We start from the raw sequence: 17,190 nt of genomic DNA on the forward strand, positions 1-17,190 counted from the left end.
ACAGACACGGGGAAAACTTCTGAGCCTTCAATTTTCAGTGTATCTTGTTCTTATCCTCATATCTCAATTTCTGTGAATTCGATGTTATTCAAAATAGAAAGTTCGAGTTTTGAAATCTGACTCTTTTATTTTCCTGAACCAACAGTTTTCCAACCACTTCTTAACAACATGCACTCATCTGAAACCCCCTCATCTTGATCTTTCTTCTTTTTTTCTTCTCTCATGCAATTGCATTTTTGTTTTCAACTTCACCATTGTCACCTCTGTTGATTGACCCACATCTTGCCATCACGTACCAAGTTCAGATAAACGTTTTCAATGGCAACAGTTGTCATTTATCACATGGCTCTATTTCTCTCGATTCTATCACTTTGAATTATATCTCTTCTCGAAAACAATGTGTTGATTGGTCTCTCGATTCCTGCAGCAGATGAAGCAATGACCAGGTGTAGGGATCCCGGTGCCGGAAGTGCACAAAGTTGAATTTATTGAAAGATCAATAATATAAGAAACATCTGGATCAAAAATTAGGTGAACACTTTTCTAACTTATTCATTAATTGGTTCATATTATCTGATTGAGTCCTTCGCGACGATGACAACGCTAGAATGGAAATTTGAAGTCTGAAACTACAATAAATCATAGATAATTTGTTCTTCAAGCTTTGAACCAAATAACTTTTTCTTGGATATTTTTAAAATTGGTCTTGACAGATCCATGACATAGTGACACCAAGTGTCTGATTGACTTATTTCAACCTTCCTTGTTAAACAATTTCCAACCGGACTTCAATACAGTTCCGATCATATTGCAAACCAATCTTTGGAGTAGTCTTAAATGGTTAAATTGAAAAAAAAACAAGAAGGCGGTAAGCCCAAAAACATTTTCGTTTTCCGATTTGTTATTGTGTTTTTTTTTTGCATTAGTCTGTCTAATAAATATTGAGTTCGTAGTATTGAGCACAGGAGATTTGAGACTCCTGGTTTTTTTTTCAGATTGTTTTCTTATCAGCTGGAATGATTTACTTTTTGTCTAATGATCGTATTCCAGCAATGGCTTCTACTTACTTTTATTTTTAATTGGTTATCCGTTTCTTTCAAAGAATTTGATTCTATATTCAATCTTGAACAAAACTGTAAATTGACGTTGCAGAGGTTTTTTAAAAACTTTTTCACACATGATAATTATTTCTACGTAAACTCCGAGTTCAGATGACTACAAGCAAAACGCTACAACTCATTCTCACGTGAACTTTCCCCCTTTATCTCGTTATGAAATCTGGAGCAAAGATCTAGGGTACTGATAAGAGAATGCATAAATAGCCGGTGGAATCGCCATAAACTCCACTGAGTTTTCAACTCCTTCAACAAGTTTGCCATGGCTCAATCCGTCCCACCAGGAGACATCCAGACCCAACCAAACGCCAAGATCGTCTTCAACGCTCCGTATGATGACAAGCACACCTACCACATCAAGGTGATCAACTCATCGGCTCGCCGTATTGGATACGGAATCAAGACGACCAATATGAAGAGACTCGGAGTTGATCCACCATGTGGAGTTCTCGACCCAAAGGAAGCCGTTCTTTTGGCTGTTTCTTGCGACGCCTTCGCCTTCGGACAGGAGGTTCGTTTGGGGTCCTTTTGGAGGAAGTGGTCCCGTCTGTCTTAGTCTGAACGTCTGCTTATTTCCTCTTTTTCAGGATACCAACAACGACCGTATCACCGTCGAATGGACTAACACTCCAGATGGAGCTGCCAAGCAATTCCGTCGTGAATGGTTCCAGGGAGACGGTATGGTTCGTCGCAAGAACTTGCCAATCGAGTACAACCCATAAGCACAGTTTCTTTTTCTGTCCATACGGTTCATTGCCATAAAATTGATTTTTCAAAATTCTTTCTGTTTGTTTTTTACAAGAGAAATAAGAGGGGATAAGTAAAACAGAACAATAAAAGGATTGATTGTAACTTCTTTCCGATTCGTGTTGCTATAAATGACTTCCGGATGACTCATCACATTGAGTTCAATATTTATACGAACTGTTTTCTTGCTCCTTGATCTATGACTCCATTGAGTCAGCGAGCAAAGTAACACGTTGTCTGATGTTTCTTTTTGGCAGTAATTGTATGTTTACAAGAACTTTGCTTCTATTTACAAACCAATTGAGTAGTTTCACTATAAAAGAAAGTGAGAATGAGGCGAGTCTATAGTGTTCACAATGACATCATCTACTGTTCTTATTCTTTCCGTTCTTTATCTTGCTCATTTCTCTGATGCTCTATTCAACATAATTGGAAGTACTCAATCTGTGACTGTCACTGGAAAATTGGTTTGTGAAGGACAGCCGGCCAATAATGTTCTTGTGAAGATGTATGATGATGGAACCAGTGAGTTCATTTTCAGACTTTTAACTTCTCTAATAACTTGTATTCGATTACAGTTTACGACTCGAAACTGGATGAATCAAGAACGTCATCCGATGGAACATTCTCTGTATCTGGAACATACAGGGATATTACTACATTGGATCCAAAAGTGAACATTTATCACAGTTGCAATTACAATGGTCCTTGCTCCAAGAAAGTGACAATTAACATTCCGGATTATGCAGTTGCTTCTGGAAGCAGTGCCACTACAAATTATGATATTGGAACCATTAATCTAGCGAATCAGTTTAGTGGAGAAACTACTGATTGTATTCATTAAACTGGCGAATAAAGAATTAATATTTCGAATTATGAATTCTGTTCATTTGTATACTGTAACCAAAAAAGTATTACACCAAAAAATGCTACAACAATGAATAGAATAAGGAGAACACCTGGAAGAACAGAGAGAGGATCTAGAGTATTTTTGGAAGGAGTGATTAGAGCGGTTCACTTTGTGAACAATGTTCAAATTGTACAGTTTCAACTATATGTACAACTATTGTCTACCCGGAGCAAAATGCAAACACACGGGATACCTAGTAAGAAAAGGCAACTAAAAAATTTAAGATCTACACAAAATGTACAGCAAAGTGGGGTGGCAGTAAAAGTGGGAGAACATTATGAATTCATTATTGAGAACTTGGGAACACTTTCAACACCTCGCCCATTCCTTTGGTTTTTCCTTGTCGAAGAATGATTGGTGATCCTTCGCGAATGACTTCCGGTTGGTATGCGAAGCACATTCGAACTATTGCCCATTTACCAGGGCGAAGACAGTCAGCGTCAGTGATGTGAGTGATTGTGGCAGTGGTGCAAACGGATCCAATGAATACTGAAATCATTTCACTGAGAAAATGTCTTGAAAATACGCTATTACCTGTTGCCTGAAATCCTTCACATATGTATTTCGTCGTATGGCACAGAAGTAAAAGATTGGCAGTAAATTCGAAGCAGACTGGAGGTTGATGGTCGACTCCAGATAGAATCATTCCCTGTAAAACAAGTTTTTTAGATAATTTCTGTTGCAAATTGATTATAACTCACCCTTCTCAATACCACACCATCCGGTAGATTCAGAGACACTGATGCAGCCTCGCCTGGATTCACACACCCCACAGCCTGCCGGCTTCTCCGTATCGATCCGATTGTTACTTTCTCAAAACTTCCATCTTTCATTGGTCCAACAAGAACATCTGCTCCTTCGTGTAGTTGTCCTTCTGTCAGCATTCCTCCTACTACTTGCCCTACATGAGGAACATTATAAAGCTCCTCTATCGTAAAGTAAACAGGAAGCCCAACAAGTTGGAGACGTGATTCAGCAGTTCCAGCGGTAGAAAGGCAGTTAAGAAGAGTTCTCAGATATCGAAAACCTTCTCCACTAACTGAACTGACAGCAAGAAGTGGAACAATGTTACCAACGCACAACTCTTGAGCTGCTTTCACTGCATCTCTTTTCGTTTTCACTCGTTTCTCACGAGCAACCATTCCTGCTTTTGAAACAAGAATCGAAACGTCTTTCATAATCTTTTTCAATCCCTGACGATCCACAAGATCCATTTTGGTTATAAGCACAAACATCGGAATGTTGAGTGCAGCAATCAGTCCAAGATGTTCTCGAGTAGCCCATGTGATTCCGCGATCAGCAGCAACGACGAGACAAGCGAAATGAGGTGTGTAGCCAGTCAATCCGTGAATTGTTGTTTTCTGATATTTTGCATCGCCAGCCAAGTCAATTAGGGTGACTAGTTTTGAAGATTTCTCGACCATTTCCTCAAGACTGTTTTGCGCGTAATTGACAAGCTGAAAAACTATTCATTTGGTTCTCACTCAGCTTCTAAACAAGAATTAGTTTACCTTTCCACGGTTATCGAAACCAATGACGTCATTGCAAACTGAACTTGTTTTTCCTGTTCGAACTTCGTGAGGATATCTGAATATGCCAATTCTTGCTTTTCCATTTCCATCGTCGAGACATCCTTGTGTCAGAACTCCGCACAAAGTTGATTTTCCAACATCACATCCGCCGACAACCGCAAGTCGGACTTCGATAAACTGCTGGCTCTCTGGAACCTTGCGGACAAGAACCTGAAAAAACCAATGTAAACTATTGATTGTTTGCTTGTTTTAATATACCTCAACTACAGTCCGCCTGACGGTAGAACCCTTTACGGTGACATCTTTTTCTGTAAGAACTACCATGCTGGCCCCAAGAGCCTGCGCCATGGTTTTCAAGGTCCGGAGAGAATCACGAAGCTCTTCATCAGTTAGACCCGACATTGCTCCACCATCCTCAACTCCAATCTCGTAAATTGCTTCACCTTGTCCTTCTCTTAGGCGCCATTTCATTTGGGTGATAAGATGTTGTATTCGAGAAGTTGTAGGATTTACTAGTTTAGCTTTGTACTCGATATTTCCGAGCTCAGTCTCCGGAGGGAGTCGATTCTCCGTGTCCGAATCAGAGCACTCATCAGTTGGCAATGAAGAGCTGAGGAGCGTTGGCCCATTTTTGTTATCAGATATAGATTGTTTTCTGAAAAAAGTTTATCTGGACTATTGTTGACTCGGAGATAGAAGCGAAAGTTTCGCTGCGAAACTTTATTTCGGGGTATTGCTGTTCTTTCAAGTACCTGCGTAGGGCACACAGATGAAACTAGTTTGTTTGTAATAAATTGTTGGTATTGATCATGTCAATACTAAAATAAAGTTAGCAAAACACTTTAAAAAATAAAAGAACGTAAGACGAAAACCCGAATTAAAGAACAAATTCACTACACAGAAACTCCAACTATCTTGACAAACGAGACGTACCTAGTCTTATAAAGGGGTTGATGATTCTGCTCATCGCAGAAGTGTGAAATCATGAAATCCATAGTGAGATGAGTTATGTGTGATAAATTGAGATATTCTGTTGGATACCTACTGCTGACGCCGTATTCGATCTTTCATTCGTTGATCTGTGCCTGAAACATCAAATTTCAAAGAAGGGCGGGATATGGACACTTGAGAAATAAAGTTCGTGTGTCGAGAGGTTTTGAAATAAGTCAGTTGTTAACTGGTTCGGTCAATATTTAGAGATTGTGTGAACGGAAGAGATTGCAGAGAATTGACGCAATGAAACAGAAAAAAAGAGATGGGAGCTGATGTTGTTTTCGTAGGAAGAAAGAAAAATAAAACGAGAAAAAAGAAGAAGAACATAACAACAATTTAAAATGACTTTTGGCCTGAAAAATGGCAAATACTAACGAACGGAAAGTGTGAAATATTGATTTCCACGTCATATTTCCGCGAAAAGTCATTATGCACACAGGCTTCATGTGCACAATAAAAATGATGAAGGAAAGAGCAAACAGCTGCGAGAGAAAGAGACATATGGGAGAAGAGAGAAGGGCGAAGTGGAACAAACCAGACAGATTGGCGAGTTTTAAAAATTCAAAGCCTGATTGGCAGTGGACAGCTGGAAGTGGACGACGTCACAGGAAGAAGATACAGATGGAAGGTTGAAGTTGAAGCTTGGAAGACAGATGATGAGGCGAGGAGGAAACCGGTTTTGTCTTTGATTACGATCGGTCGGAAGGAGGAGTAAAAAGAGGAAGTGAGTGTTTTCACACGCAGGTGGACAGGGATATCTTTGAAGGTCTATTCATCAGTAGTAGTTGTTTGGGCTACTGTAATTATGAACAAGGATACGGTAGAATTTGATCTTAACAAATGACAAAAGTTCCAATTAGATAAAATTAGCACCTCGCCTTCAATTCAGATTTAGAACTGATTTGAAAATGATATTTTCTCGCTTCAAATTAAATTCCAAATATTTCGAAGGAAAAGTTAGCTGCTCTATGTTCAGTAACGTCACCTGTAATAAAAAGGAACCTATAACCTATCATCAACATGAACTGAAATCGAGAATGAATACGGAACACTTTTCGACGAAAAATAAAAGGAATGAATGAAAATCTTCGCATGTTAACCCATAAGGTCGGTATTGCTCAAGATTGCGAAATATTTCTTTTGAACCATGATTCAACCTGACGCAATATTATGCAGTATACACTTGTGAAAAACATTAAAATTAACAATAAGCAATACACCTGAAGAATGAATTCGAACATCTCAGAAGAGTATCACTCTACGGGCGTCTTATCAGTTGTTCAATAGATGATAACCTTCCCTCACGTGTTTCTGACCAGCAAACAATGATGTATGGTCAATATATTGGTAGCCGATAGATTCAAACATTCGGAATATTAGTGAAAAAAAATCAAGCTTGAAAGTGAAAGCTGAAAAAATCGAAAAAAGTTCTGTGGCTAAACAACACGCACCCTCGTTATTTCGGAGTGTCGTCGCCTACTTTTGCGCTCGATTTTTAAATTTGAAGCTGAATTTCCCCTTGCGATTTCGCAAACTTTCTGAAATCATTTTATAATTTTTCAGATAATCGTCTATCGAATAAGGGAATTGAATTAATGGCGAAATTTTTACGCGTTAGTATCGAAAAAATTCCTAGAAACATCTAAATTATGAACATTTAGCTTAACATCAGAGGAATTCGAAGTGTTGGCGATGAAGACCACCATGTCCACAAAATCGAATTCTTGTCTCCTTGTACACTCATCAGTGGACCCAATGGAACTGGAAAAACTGTAAAAATCAGCAAATTGTAAACATTGGAAAAGTTTTATTGTTTTCAGACCACAATCGAAGCTCTCAACTTTGTCACAACTGGTCAGATGCCCACAGCGAAAAAACAAGCATTTATTCACAGTACTGATGTAAACATCATAGCCTTGCGTTAGTCAAATTTAATTTCTTACCAGGTTGCTCGAAAAACTCGTGTAGATGCATCAGTCGTTCTAGAGTTCATCGATGTCAAAGGTCGAGTGTGTACTGCTGTGCGACGACTCGTCGCCACTACTGGAGTATGAATCAAGCGTATTTCACTATAATCAGGCCAATTTTTAGACCAAGAACGCTGCGCAGGCTGAAGAACATACGTTGGCAATCAAGTATCCCGATGGTACAACGCATACACTAAATAGCAAAGTCTGTGATTTCAACAAAGCAATTCTTCATCATCTCGGAGTTCCGAGAGCTATTTTTAAATATGTTATCTTCTGTCATCAGGAAGAATCGACATGGCCGCTCAGTGAGCCGAAGGAGCTCAAGAAGAGATTTGATGAAATCTTTCAACTAACAAAATTTGTGAAAGCTCAGGAAAGAATGAAGAAGATCGTTTCAGATTTCGTAAGCGTAGCATAACAATCTGTAGCATTTAGATACAATTATTTTCAGGGAAAAGAACTTAAAACTCACGAAGTACAGAAACAATTGTATGAAACTCACGTAAAAGACAAGCTGATTACTCGACGGACTCACGATGAATGTATCAAAAAAATCACAGAAGGGAAGGAATCTTCAACAAAGCTTAAACAGCAAAAAACTCAAGGGTTCAAGAGAAGCGAAGAGCTGAAAGTTACTATACAAGAGTTAGAAGATGTTATTCATTCTATGAGTGAGGCTATCATAATTTCAAAAATACTATTTAATTAATTTTTGTTTCAGAGAAAAATGAATCTGAAAGAGACAATCTGCGAAAGCAACTCGCCCTCATACGTGTTGAACCCTATTGCGGAACAGAAGAAGAGTTGAATCAGCAAATAGAAGAGTTGACAGGTTCTGATGGTCGCAATTATGGTGACGAGCGTGCAAAAATCGACAAAAAGATTGCTAGAAACAACCAAGAGAAACAGGAACTTTCTAGAAATAAGACTGAACTAGAGAACAAAATTTCAAGTCTCAAAGCGGAAGCTATCGTATGTTTAAAATTTTAAAATACTCTTTTAAAATAGTATGTTCAGCATTGCGAGTCATTGAAACGAGATCTTCAATTATCGGATTCCGCTCTTCGCGCTGAACTTGGTCTAGAAGATAGTACAAATCTTGAAAATGAGATTGATCACGCTATTGACTCAAACATTCAAGGCATGATTCAGAAAACTCAATCAGTTGTCAAAACGTTCACAACTCTTCAATCTGATTTACGGTCTGCACAAGAAACTGTTACAAAAATTGAAGTAGAATTGAAAGGAATGCACAATGAGCGAGTGAAATTGGAGAGAGAAGTGGAACAATTGAAATTGAAAATCAAGCAAGGAGAGAACGCAACATCAGGAATGAAAGATTTATTGAAGAAAGAAGAAACAATTCGTAAAAATTTGGAGAAACTGCCTGATTTGGATGAAGAAGCACTGAAGGATTGCAAGTTTCAAAGAGATAAGATTCAGAGAGAGTTGGATGCACTCAAAAAAGAATGTTCAAGTGCCGAAAAGAATGCTGAAAATGACAAAGAGAGAGCTAATCTACAACAAACAATTTCCATTGCTCGAAAAAAGATGACCGCGTTCCAGAGAAAGCACGATAAAAACTGGAAAGGTCTTCTTGGACACGTTCCGGAATTCCCATGGATTCAACCACTAACAAAAGCTTTTACCAAACTTCGAGAAGACAGAAAAACAATGGAAGAAGATCTTCGGGATGTACAGTTAAATATGCAAAAAATGGAAACAATGGAGCAACAATACAGAAAGCAAGAAGAGACTTTAACAATTCAAGAACTTCGAATCAACGAAGAGATTTTCGACGTTTCTTCGTGTGAACCAGAAGAAGTTTCTGGAAAACTAGAAGATCTACGAAAGCTGTTGAAGAAGGCGAGAAAGGATTTGGCACCAATTAGTGCGAAATCTGATATCTATGATTCATATATTGAAGAAACTAAAACCAGTGGATGCTGTCCACTCTGTGAGCGTGATTTCTCCACAAAGAAGGAAATCACTGCTTTCTCAAAAAGGCTTCAGAATATGACTTTGAATCTACCTGCAGAACAAGAAGAACTGGAAAGAAAAGTAGCTCAGATGGAGAAGGAAGAAGTTAGTCTTGTGAAAGCCGAAGGACAAGCAAAAGAGTTGCAGAAAATTGTGAAGGATCTCAAGGTATTACATGTAAATATACACATTATAACATTTATGTTTTCAGGAAGTTCGTGAAAAGAACATAATAAACTCTCGTGAGATGAAAGAGGAAAAAAAGAATGTTGAAACTAATGAAGCTCAGCTCAATGCAATAAACACCAAGTTACAGTTTGCAGAAGAGCTTCAGGCTGACGTTGGAGTTATACAACAACTTTCTGATCAGACACATGATAATGAGCGACGGCTTGAGCAGTTAACTAGTGAAACAACCTTTTCGGATGGTCCGAGTTACACCGAACTTCGAGAGAAAGTAGAACTGAAGGAGAAAGAATACCGACGTGTTGTCCACGAAGGAGAAGAACTTCAGAAATCTACGGAAGAGAGGAACAGACTTCAATCGAAGTTGAATGAACTTGGTACTCACAGAGTTTCTCTTGGAGAGGCTGCTGCACAAGCTGGTGCTTTTGCTGAGCAGCTTGAAAAGAAGAAACAAGAAATCGAGAAATGCGTTAGTGATATGAAACAAAAGAAGGACGACGATCTGCCAGATGCCAAAATGACACTAGAAGAATTAAGCCGGCAAGTTGCAGAACACGATAGTCGAAGAAAAAAAGTTGAATTGGAGGTGCAATTGAAAAAGAATGAGCTAGAACAGATGCGTAAGCAATGGGAATATCTCAAACGAAGTGTGCAAGAAAGTGGAAAAAGCGAACGAAAACTCGCCGAGCAAGAACATAACTTCAGGTTTGTAAAACAACTGAATCGCTGATTTACATACAAGACACATTCACAAGTAATGATTTTTCAGAATGGTCAATGAACGTCTGGCAGAAAATCAACAGCGGCAGAAGCGATTCGAAGATGATCTTCGTTCATTCGATAGCTCTCATCAACAAGAACTCACTCTCAAAGATCAACTCACAAGAATGAAAATTGAACGAAAGTTGCGAGATGTCGAAAATAAATTGAGAAGCTTTGAAGGAAAAGTTGATGAGGAGAAAATTGCAGAGTTGAGGAAAGAATACATACAGATCCAAAATGATTTAAGGTTAATTGGAAACGAAGAAGTGAAAGTGTACACCCAGGTACAAGAATATGAAAAGCAACAGAAGATTGCTGAACAGAAATTGTCGACAAAAGAATGTCAACGAGCCGAACTCAATTATCGAGATGCTATCATAGAAATAGCTCTTGTTAAAGAATCCATCTCTGATTTGGAAAAGTATCGAAAGTGTCTCGATGTCTCACTAATCCAATTTCATACTGAAAAGATGACAGCGGTCAATGTGATTATTGATGAATTGTGGCGGAAAGTTTACAACTCAACTGATATCACTACAATCAGAATCAGGTTTTAATTCATTTATCTGATTCTAGTTAATTTTTTTCGAATTCAGATCTGACGCTGCATCTGAAACAACTTCCAAGAGAGCATATGATTACAATGTAATGATGGTTCAAGAAAGTGGTGCTGAAGTAGAGATGCGTGGACGTTGCAGCGCTGGACAAAAAATGCTCGCCTCTCTTCTGATTCGAATTGCACTTGCTGAAGTTTTCGGTGGATTGTGTTCAATGATTGCATTAGATGAGCCGACTACTAATTTGGATGAGGGAAAAGTCGATGGAATGGCAAATGTGCTCAGTGATTTGATTGCTGCTAGACGTAGTTATGACGAAGATGGTAATGTGAGAGGAAGAGACATGCAGGTAAATTGAACTCGAAATATCGATTCATTAAGTATGAATTAACTGAAATATATTCCAGATGGTCATCATCACTCACGACGAACGACTTGTCAATAAAATCACTCTTGGTTGCCGTCCAGAATACATTTATTGCCTGGGGAAGGACGAACATGGAGTCAGTTTCCTGTCAAAGCGATACCCAGATGGATCGGAGAAACGAGTTAATACAATTCATAGACGATAGATAACGAACATAATCAGCTTTAATACCCGGTTTCAAAATTATCTCTAACTTCAATTTTTGCTTTTTACTTTATTGTTATCCCAGAACCCCGAGTTGCCAAATTTGATCGTCTCCTGTTTTATATATTACGAAATAAACCCGTTGTGAATATAAGAAATAGCCATAGTTTCACTGACGCGTTTGTTGCGCTCTCTTGCTATTTATTTTTTTCGGAAGAAATCGAAGCGATTAAAATAAAACTTCAGAATGTCAGACGACGAAGATGATTATATGTCAGCAGATATTCTGAACGGAGTTAGTGACCAACCAGTTGGAATTGCCAAGTCAAGAGCACATAAACGACAACTTCAGATTCATTCAAGATTTGAAGAAACAAGAGAAGCAGTCAGACCAAAAAGGCCAATAAGTCATGCGGAGAGAGGTTTGTGATTGAGTACAAAAACATTTTACTTACGAATTTTTTACATTTTTCAGAAAAAGAACGTCGAGATGAAGCACTGGCGAAACCGATTAGTCAAGAATCAAAAGGGTTCGCTTTAATGGCAAAAATGGGATTTAAACCTGGTATGACGCTTGGAAAGCAACGAGAAGACGAAATCCGTATAACTGAACCGATTAGTGTTGACATAAAAGGAAATCGAAAAGGACTTGGCCATGAGGTAGAAGAAGTTCAAGAGAGAAATGATCGAGTAGAGGCAGTGATGCAGAAAATGAAAGAGCAAGCGGCAAAACATGAAGAATTGATTGATGACTATTCGAAACGGAGAAGACAAGATGCAAATGCGAAGCAATTGGTAAAAGATATCAGAGCATGTCGAAAAGTATGTGAAGAGTTGGATCATAGAATGCAGAAGAAGATTCCTGACGTTGCCTGGTTTTGGAGAAGTTATAAAATTGTCCAAGAAGAATCGGAGGCTCCGAAAGGATACTATAGAAATCGAGACGCAGAAAAAGAAGAAGAATACAAGTACTCAAATGGGCTGACAGCTCCTGTAGATCCAAACTATGATGTGACGATGCCAACTGAAGATCTGGAAGAAGCGTAAGTAGACATTCTAAATCACATTAATCATAATTTGTTGAATGTTTCAGTTTATCAAGTATCAACACCTATCTCCGAGATGGACATTTCTACTGTATTTGGTGCGGAGCCAACTATTGCTCTCCGGAAGATATGGCCGAACACTGTCCCGGAAACACTCGACGCTCCCATCACGGAGATGACGACCACGAATAGAAAATGTATTAATTATCGAAGATCTCATAAATGTTTGTACCAATTTCATAAAGTTTTTTACACACCTTAAAGTTCGTGTCCGAACATCGTGTCCTCATCACTTTTTTGCTGCCTGTTCCATTTTTTTCCTTGTCTACTCCAATGTCTTTTCCCAAGGTGGGAACGTATCAAGTGACAAGTGACCACTAGCCAGTCAGCTTGAAGTGGCGATCGGTTGCCGCGCAGGCACCAGTACCCAGCGCGAAAAGCTTCTTTAGCGATAGAAAAGAACACAAACAATTGGTTGGAGGGAAATAAGAAAGTCTAGTGCACACACGACACTTGTGCTTCAGGTCCAGCCTTCAGTGGGCAGCAACATCAAGTTCTTCTGCATCAATCAGAGCACATCCCACTTCATTCATTTCGAGGGAAAATCATTTTGTTATCATGGCATGGTTAGCACAAACATCTCTTCTCTTCCTGTTGTCTCTTCGGGAAGTTCTTCCACAAGATCTTTATGGACAAGGGGCTCCACAGGTAGGTTTCAGAGTTTTCTGGCTTCTTTGATGCTTATCGAAGCATGCGGGGTCCCCTGTCGAATCTCTTTGAGTTTTCAGCAACCATATCCATATGTGCAACCTAGTGCTTCTTCTGGATCTGGTGGGTACGTTCCGAACCCTCAGTCCAGTATTCACACAGTTCAGCAGCCATACCCAAATGTTGTAAGTTTTTATATTCTTCTCACTTCGACATGTGTAATGAGCCACATATAACCTTCGAATTCGTTTAGGATGTAGTTGAACCAGATGTTGATAGTGTCGATATCTATGAGACCGAAGAGCCACAATTCAAAGTTGTCAACCCAGTTTTTCCGATGGGTGGATCTGGAGTTGTTGAGCCCGGAACACTTCCACCACCAGTTGCTCCACCACAAGTTCCTGATAAGCCTGATAACAGTTATGCAATAAATTATTGTGATAAACGAGAGTTTCCGGATGATGTTTTGGCCCAATATGGATTGGAGAGAATCGATTATTTCGTCTACAACACTTCTTGCTCTCATATTTTCTTCCAGGTTTGAATGGCACTGTAGGACTAACTACGGTAAACGTGAATTACAGTGTTCGATTGGTCAAACATTCTTGCTCTCGTGTACTTCTCAAGATCAAGCATTCGATAAGTCTACTGAAAATTGTAATTTTAAAAATGCTGTGAAGTTCTGTCCGGAATATGATCACGTTATGCATTGCAGTAAGTTTTTTCAGACTTCAAAATGAAGTTCTGAAGAATTAACAGTAAGACTAACTAGGGAATGGTCAGGACTGACTTTGGGATTCAGCAACGAGATCTAGCAGAATCGATAGACAATCGAATTCTAATGGGAAATCAGTTTTCAAAAATTGTTGACGATCCTCCAGAATCCAGATATTCTGGTCTGAATGTGCAAATTTAATATATATGATTTACTCGATTTTTCCTGACCTTGTAAGCAAAATTCAGAAGATTTGAAATTTAGTTGTTCTATCGCACTCTTTTACATGTCATGTTTACTCGAATAACCAGTAATGATTGTAATATTTTCAGCGATCAAAGATACATGCAGTGAGAATGAATTTGCCTGTTGTGCAATGCCACAAACATGTATTCATGTCAGCAAAAGATGTGATGGACATCCGGATTGTGCTGATGGAGAAGATGAAAATAATTGTCGTATGTGAATTGACTCATACTTGATTTCTATTCTTTTCATATTACTATTCCAGCATCATGTGCCCGTGACGAGTTTGCATGTGTGAAGAGTGAACATTGTATTCCAGCCAACAAGAGATGCGATGGAGTTGCAGATGACTGTGAAGATGGGTCGAATCTAGATGAAATCGGATGCAGTAAAAATACAAGTGAGTGTTCTTCCAGTCGGTATCAATATGCGTAGTTTTTTAATTTTGTTTCAGCTTGCATTGGGAAGTTTGTGTGTGGAACATCTCGCGGAGGAGTGTCTTGTGTCGATCTGGAGATGCATTGCGATGGAAAGAAGGATTGTTTGAATGGAGAAGATGAAATTAATTGCAGTGAGTTTTCTTTTTAAATAATTAGAATAACAACTGAAAAAAGGCGAGAATCATAAGACTTCTGAAAAAAATGCTATCAAAATCTGGAAAATTTCTGAAGTAACGAAGAGTTGAAAACTTGAGAGTTCTACCAAAGATTTCTGGATATCTGGTCTTTGTTTTTTTGTATGAAATTTCGAATTTGAATACTGGATATGATCTTCTCTACTTTTCTGTGCTTCTACCAGAAGAATTCGGTCTTGATATTTTCTCCCCAAAAAGAAATAGAAAACTCAAAGACCATCACTTGTTATTTTACTTGTTAAAATAAATCCTTCTGTTTTCAGAACAAGAAGGAAAACAAAAGTATCTGCTCTGTGAAAACCAAAAACAATCGGTGACTCGTCTGCAATGGTGCAATGGAGAAACGGATTGTGCTGATGGATCCGATGAGAAATACTGTTATTAATTAGCTCACAATTGCCTTATTTATTTCCACTTAATTTATCAATAAATCGCTCAATCAATCATATTTGCTTCTTGGAATAGAATTTAACTATTTGGCAAAGCGATTAGTTTCTTTTCAAAGAGTTTCGTTATAGAAAGAGAGAGAAAGAAAGAGAATTGTAGGACTGGTTATTGTCCAATGTCTCTTTCTCTCTTTCTATTATTGTCATCTCTCTACTCTTTTTTTAACTTTGACACCGAAAGTCAGTCACTTTCAACCTCATGAGTACAGTCACCTCCCTAACGGTTTTGTCTCTTCTAATCCTATTTCCATTGAGTTCTCTGTCATTGGAATGCATCAATTCAACGTCTTATATGGATAGAGTACTCGTCAAACCGAGAAGCTCAGAATGTCGTCTGAAGACAGCACTTTATTTATTTATTTATTTATTTATTGAATACGATCTCGAGTATCGTGAAAGAAAGAAAAGAATATACAGAAAATATGAGCATCAGGGGAGGAGTTAAACGGGATGTAAAATGCCAAGAAAAAGACAAAAGAATAGCTATCGTAGTGGGATCAGTTAGGAGAGATGGGCGGTCGGTCAGAGCTGATGGCAACGCGGCTAAGTGTGCGGTGAATAAAGAAGTTGCGCCTAGTTTTAGTTTTTCCTGCTTTCCAGTGGAATGTGTTGTTACTGCGTGTTTTAGTGAATGTGTTGGTCGTGAAGAAGTCTTCAGTGTTAATATCAATTTTGCCTAGTTGCATTTTGAGAATCATTTTGTAGTCTGTTGTTTGTCTGCGGTGCTCCAGAGAGGCTAGGCCATATTTGTCGTTACGTTGATTGGCTGATAAATAGTCCGGGTCAGACGGAGTAAGATACCTCCCGATCTGTCTGCTGAGGAGGCGGCGTGTGAACGAATTTTGAATAGATTCAATTGCCCTGATATCGCATTTTTTGTACGGGCTGCTTACTTCCGTTCCATACTCTAGAACTGGTCTAATGAAGGTTTTATACAAAAGAGTCATGATTTTAGAGTCGTTACTATTGTATTTAGTAAATATTTGGGAGACGAGGAATTTAGCTGCGTTGGTGGCCTTGTGCCAATGTTCACTGAAGTCAAGTTTGGGGCTTATGAGGAACCCAAGATCTCTAATCAGTGTTTTCTGACAAATAGTATTACCTTCTATAGTGTAGGTATTCATAGCTCTTCTGTTGCCTAGGGTAATGCATTCGGTTTTACTATTGTTCAAGTCTAATTTTGCTTTTTTGGACCATAGAATTACAGAATCTATAGCTAATTGGAGACGATTAGGAAGAGAGTTAGAATCTGAGTTGGAGAAGGAGGCATAAATTTTTAGGTCGTCTGCAAACTGACGGCATTTGACTCCAGGTGGTAACGTTTTTGGGACATCATTGACGAAAATGCCGAAAAGAATGGGGGATAGGACTGAACCTTGCGGGACTCCGCATAGTGCCTTACGTTTAGCTGAATATGATTTTCCCACCTTAACCTCAAAATATCTCTCGGAAAGAAATGAGTCGATCCACCTGATTAGTGACGGATTCAGTCTAACTTCGACAAGTTTAGCTAGTAGTAAGTCATGTTGTACGCGATCAAAAGCTTTAGCATAATCTAGGTAAACAATGTCTACTTGGTTACCTCTATCTATATTATCTGTCCAGTCGTTTAATGCGGTTAACATGCATGATACTGTAGACCTCCTGGGGCGGAAACCATGCTGCTCGTCGCTCCAAAAGTTGATTGAGTCAAGATGCGCTATGATCTGTTTCAATAGAAATCTTTCGTAGATTCGGCATATTTGGGAAGTGATAGAAATAGGTCTGAAGTCTGACGGTTGCGAGGGCTTAGCAGTTTTATTGAGAGGAAGGATGTAAGAGTGTTTCCACACTTTTGGAACAGAACCCCGAGACATAGTCAAGTTACATATTTGCGATAGGGGACTGGAGATACTTGGGCTGATCATTTTCATAAAGGTATGAGGGACGCCATCGGAAGTAGGAGTAGAGGAGTTTTTGCTTTTCATCATTAGTTTGAACAGATCGTTGTCAGTGATCCAGGGAGTTGTTTGGCTAGACTTAAAGTTGTTTGGGAAGCTGAGCGGGGAGGTGGACTTATTCAGGTACTGTTT

At 38.8% G+C, this 17,190-nt stretch overlaps 6 protein-coding genes across 6 annotated transcripts; 5 read left to right on the forward strand and 1 right to left on the reverse strand.

Annotated features, from left to right (window-relative positions):
* Positions 1 to 1,377: 1,377 nt before the first annotated feature.
* On the forward strand, positions 1,378 to 1,837 carry GCK72_018224 (uncharacterized protein; the record flags this gene model as incomplete). The annotated part of the gene is made up of 2 exons (XM_003114132.2): positions 1,378 to 1,626; positions 1,703 to 1,837. 2 exons carry the CDS (start codon positions 1,378 to 1,380, stop codon positions 1,835 to 1,837), a joined length of 384 nt encoding a protein of 127 aa, XP_003114180.1.
* Positions 1,838 to 2,218: 381 nt separating this feature from the next.
* On the forward strand, positions 2,219 to 2,706 carry GCK72_018225 (uncharacterized protein; the record flags this gene model as incomplete). Its single annotated transcript, XM_003114500.2, has 2 exons — positions 2,219 to 2,387; positions 2,441 to 2,706. 2 exons carry the CDS (start codon positions 2,219 to 2,221, stop codon positions 2,704 to 2,706), a joined length of 435 nt encoding a protein of 144 aa, XP_003114548.2.
* A 352-nt stretch (positions 2,707 to 3,058) lies between these two features.
* GCK72_018226 (uncharacterized protein) lies at positions 3,059 to 5,299 on the reverse strand (the record flags this gene model as incomplete). Its single annotated transcript, XM_053732455.1, has 6 exons — positions 3,059 to 3,261; positions 3,307 to 3,421; positions 3,474 to 4,229; positions 4,284 to 4,514; positions 4,563 to 4,959; positions 5,238 to 5,299. 6 exons carry the CDS (start codon positions 5,297 to 5,299, stop codon positions 3,059 to 3,061), a joined length of 1,764 nt encoding a protein of 587 aa, XP_053581368.1.
* A 1,593-nt stretch (positions 5,300 to 6,892) lies between these two features.
* GCK72_018227 (uncharacterized protein) lies at positions 6,893 to 11,324 on the forward strand (the record flags this gene model as incomplete). Its single annotated transcript, XM_003113950.2, has 12 exons — positions 6,893 to 6,910; positions 6,959 to 7,069; positions 7,118 to 7,198; positions 7,244 to 7,345; positions 7,389 to 7,670; positions 7,719 to 7,938; positions 7,989 to 8,239; positions 8,285 to 9,415; positions 9,459 to 10,138; positions 10,203 to 10,745; positions 10,792 to 11,101; positions 11,160 to 11,324. The coding sequence occupies 12 exons, from the start codon at positions 6,893 to 6,895 to the stop codon at positions 11,322 to 11,324; spliced, it is 3,894 nt and encodes a 1,297-aa protein (XP_003113998.2).
* A 246-nt stretch (positions 11,325 to 11,570) lies between these two features.
* GCK72_018228 (uncharacterized protein) lies at positions 11,571 to 12,561 on the forward strand (the record flags this gene model as incomplete). Its single annotated transcript, XM_003113942.2, has 3 exons — positions 11,571 to 11,745; positions 11,799 to 12,366; positions 12,417 to 12,561. 3 exons carry the CDS (start codon positions 11,571 to 11,573, stop codon positions 12,559 to 12,561), a joined length of 888 nt encoding a protein of 295 aa, XP_003113990.2.
* A 426-nt stretch (positions 12,562 to 12,987) lies between these two features.
* Positions 12,988 to 15,057, forward strand: GCK72_018229 (uncharacterized protein; the record flags this gene model as incomplete). The annotated part of the gene is made up of 8 exons (XM_053732456.1): positions 12,988 to 13,077; positions 13,158 to 13,262; positions 13,331 to 13,615; positions 13,662 to 13,791; positions 14,125 to 14,250; positions 14,304 to 14,438; positions 14,493 to 14,609; positions 14,936 to 15,057. The coding sequence occupies 8 exons, from the start codon at positions 12,988 to 12,990 to the stop codon at positions 15,055 to 15,057; spliced, it is 1,110 nt and encodes a 369-aa protein (XP_053581369.1).
* Between the last annotated feature and the right edge of the window lie 2,133 nt (positions 15,058 to 17,190).

Source organism: Caenorhabditis remanei, chromosome V (assembly GCF_010183535.1).
Source record: "Caenorhabditis remanei strain PX506 chromosome V, whole genome shotgun sequence".
Taxonomy (NCBI): domain Eukaryota; kingdom Metazoa; phylum Nematoda; class Chromadorea; order Rhabditida; family Rhabditidae; genus Caenorhabditis; species Caenorhabditis remanei.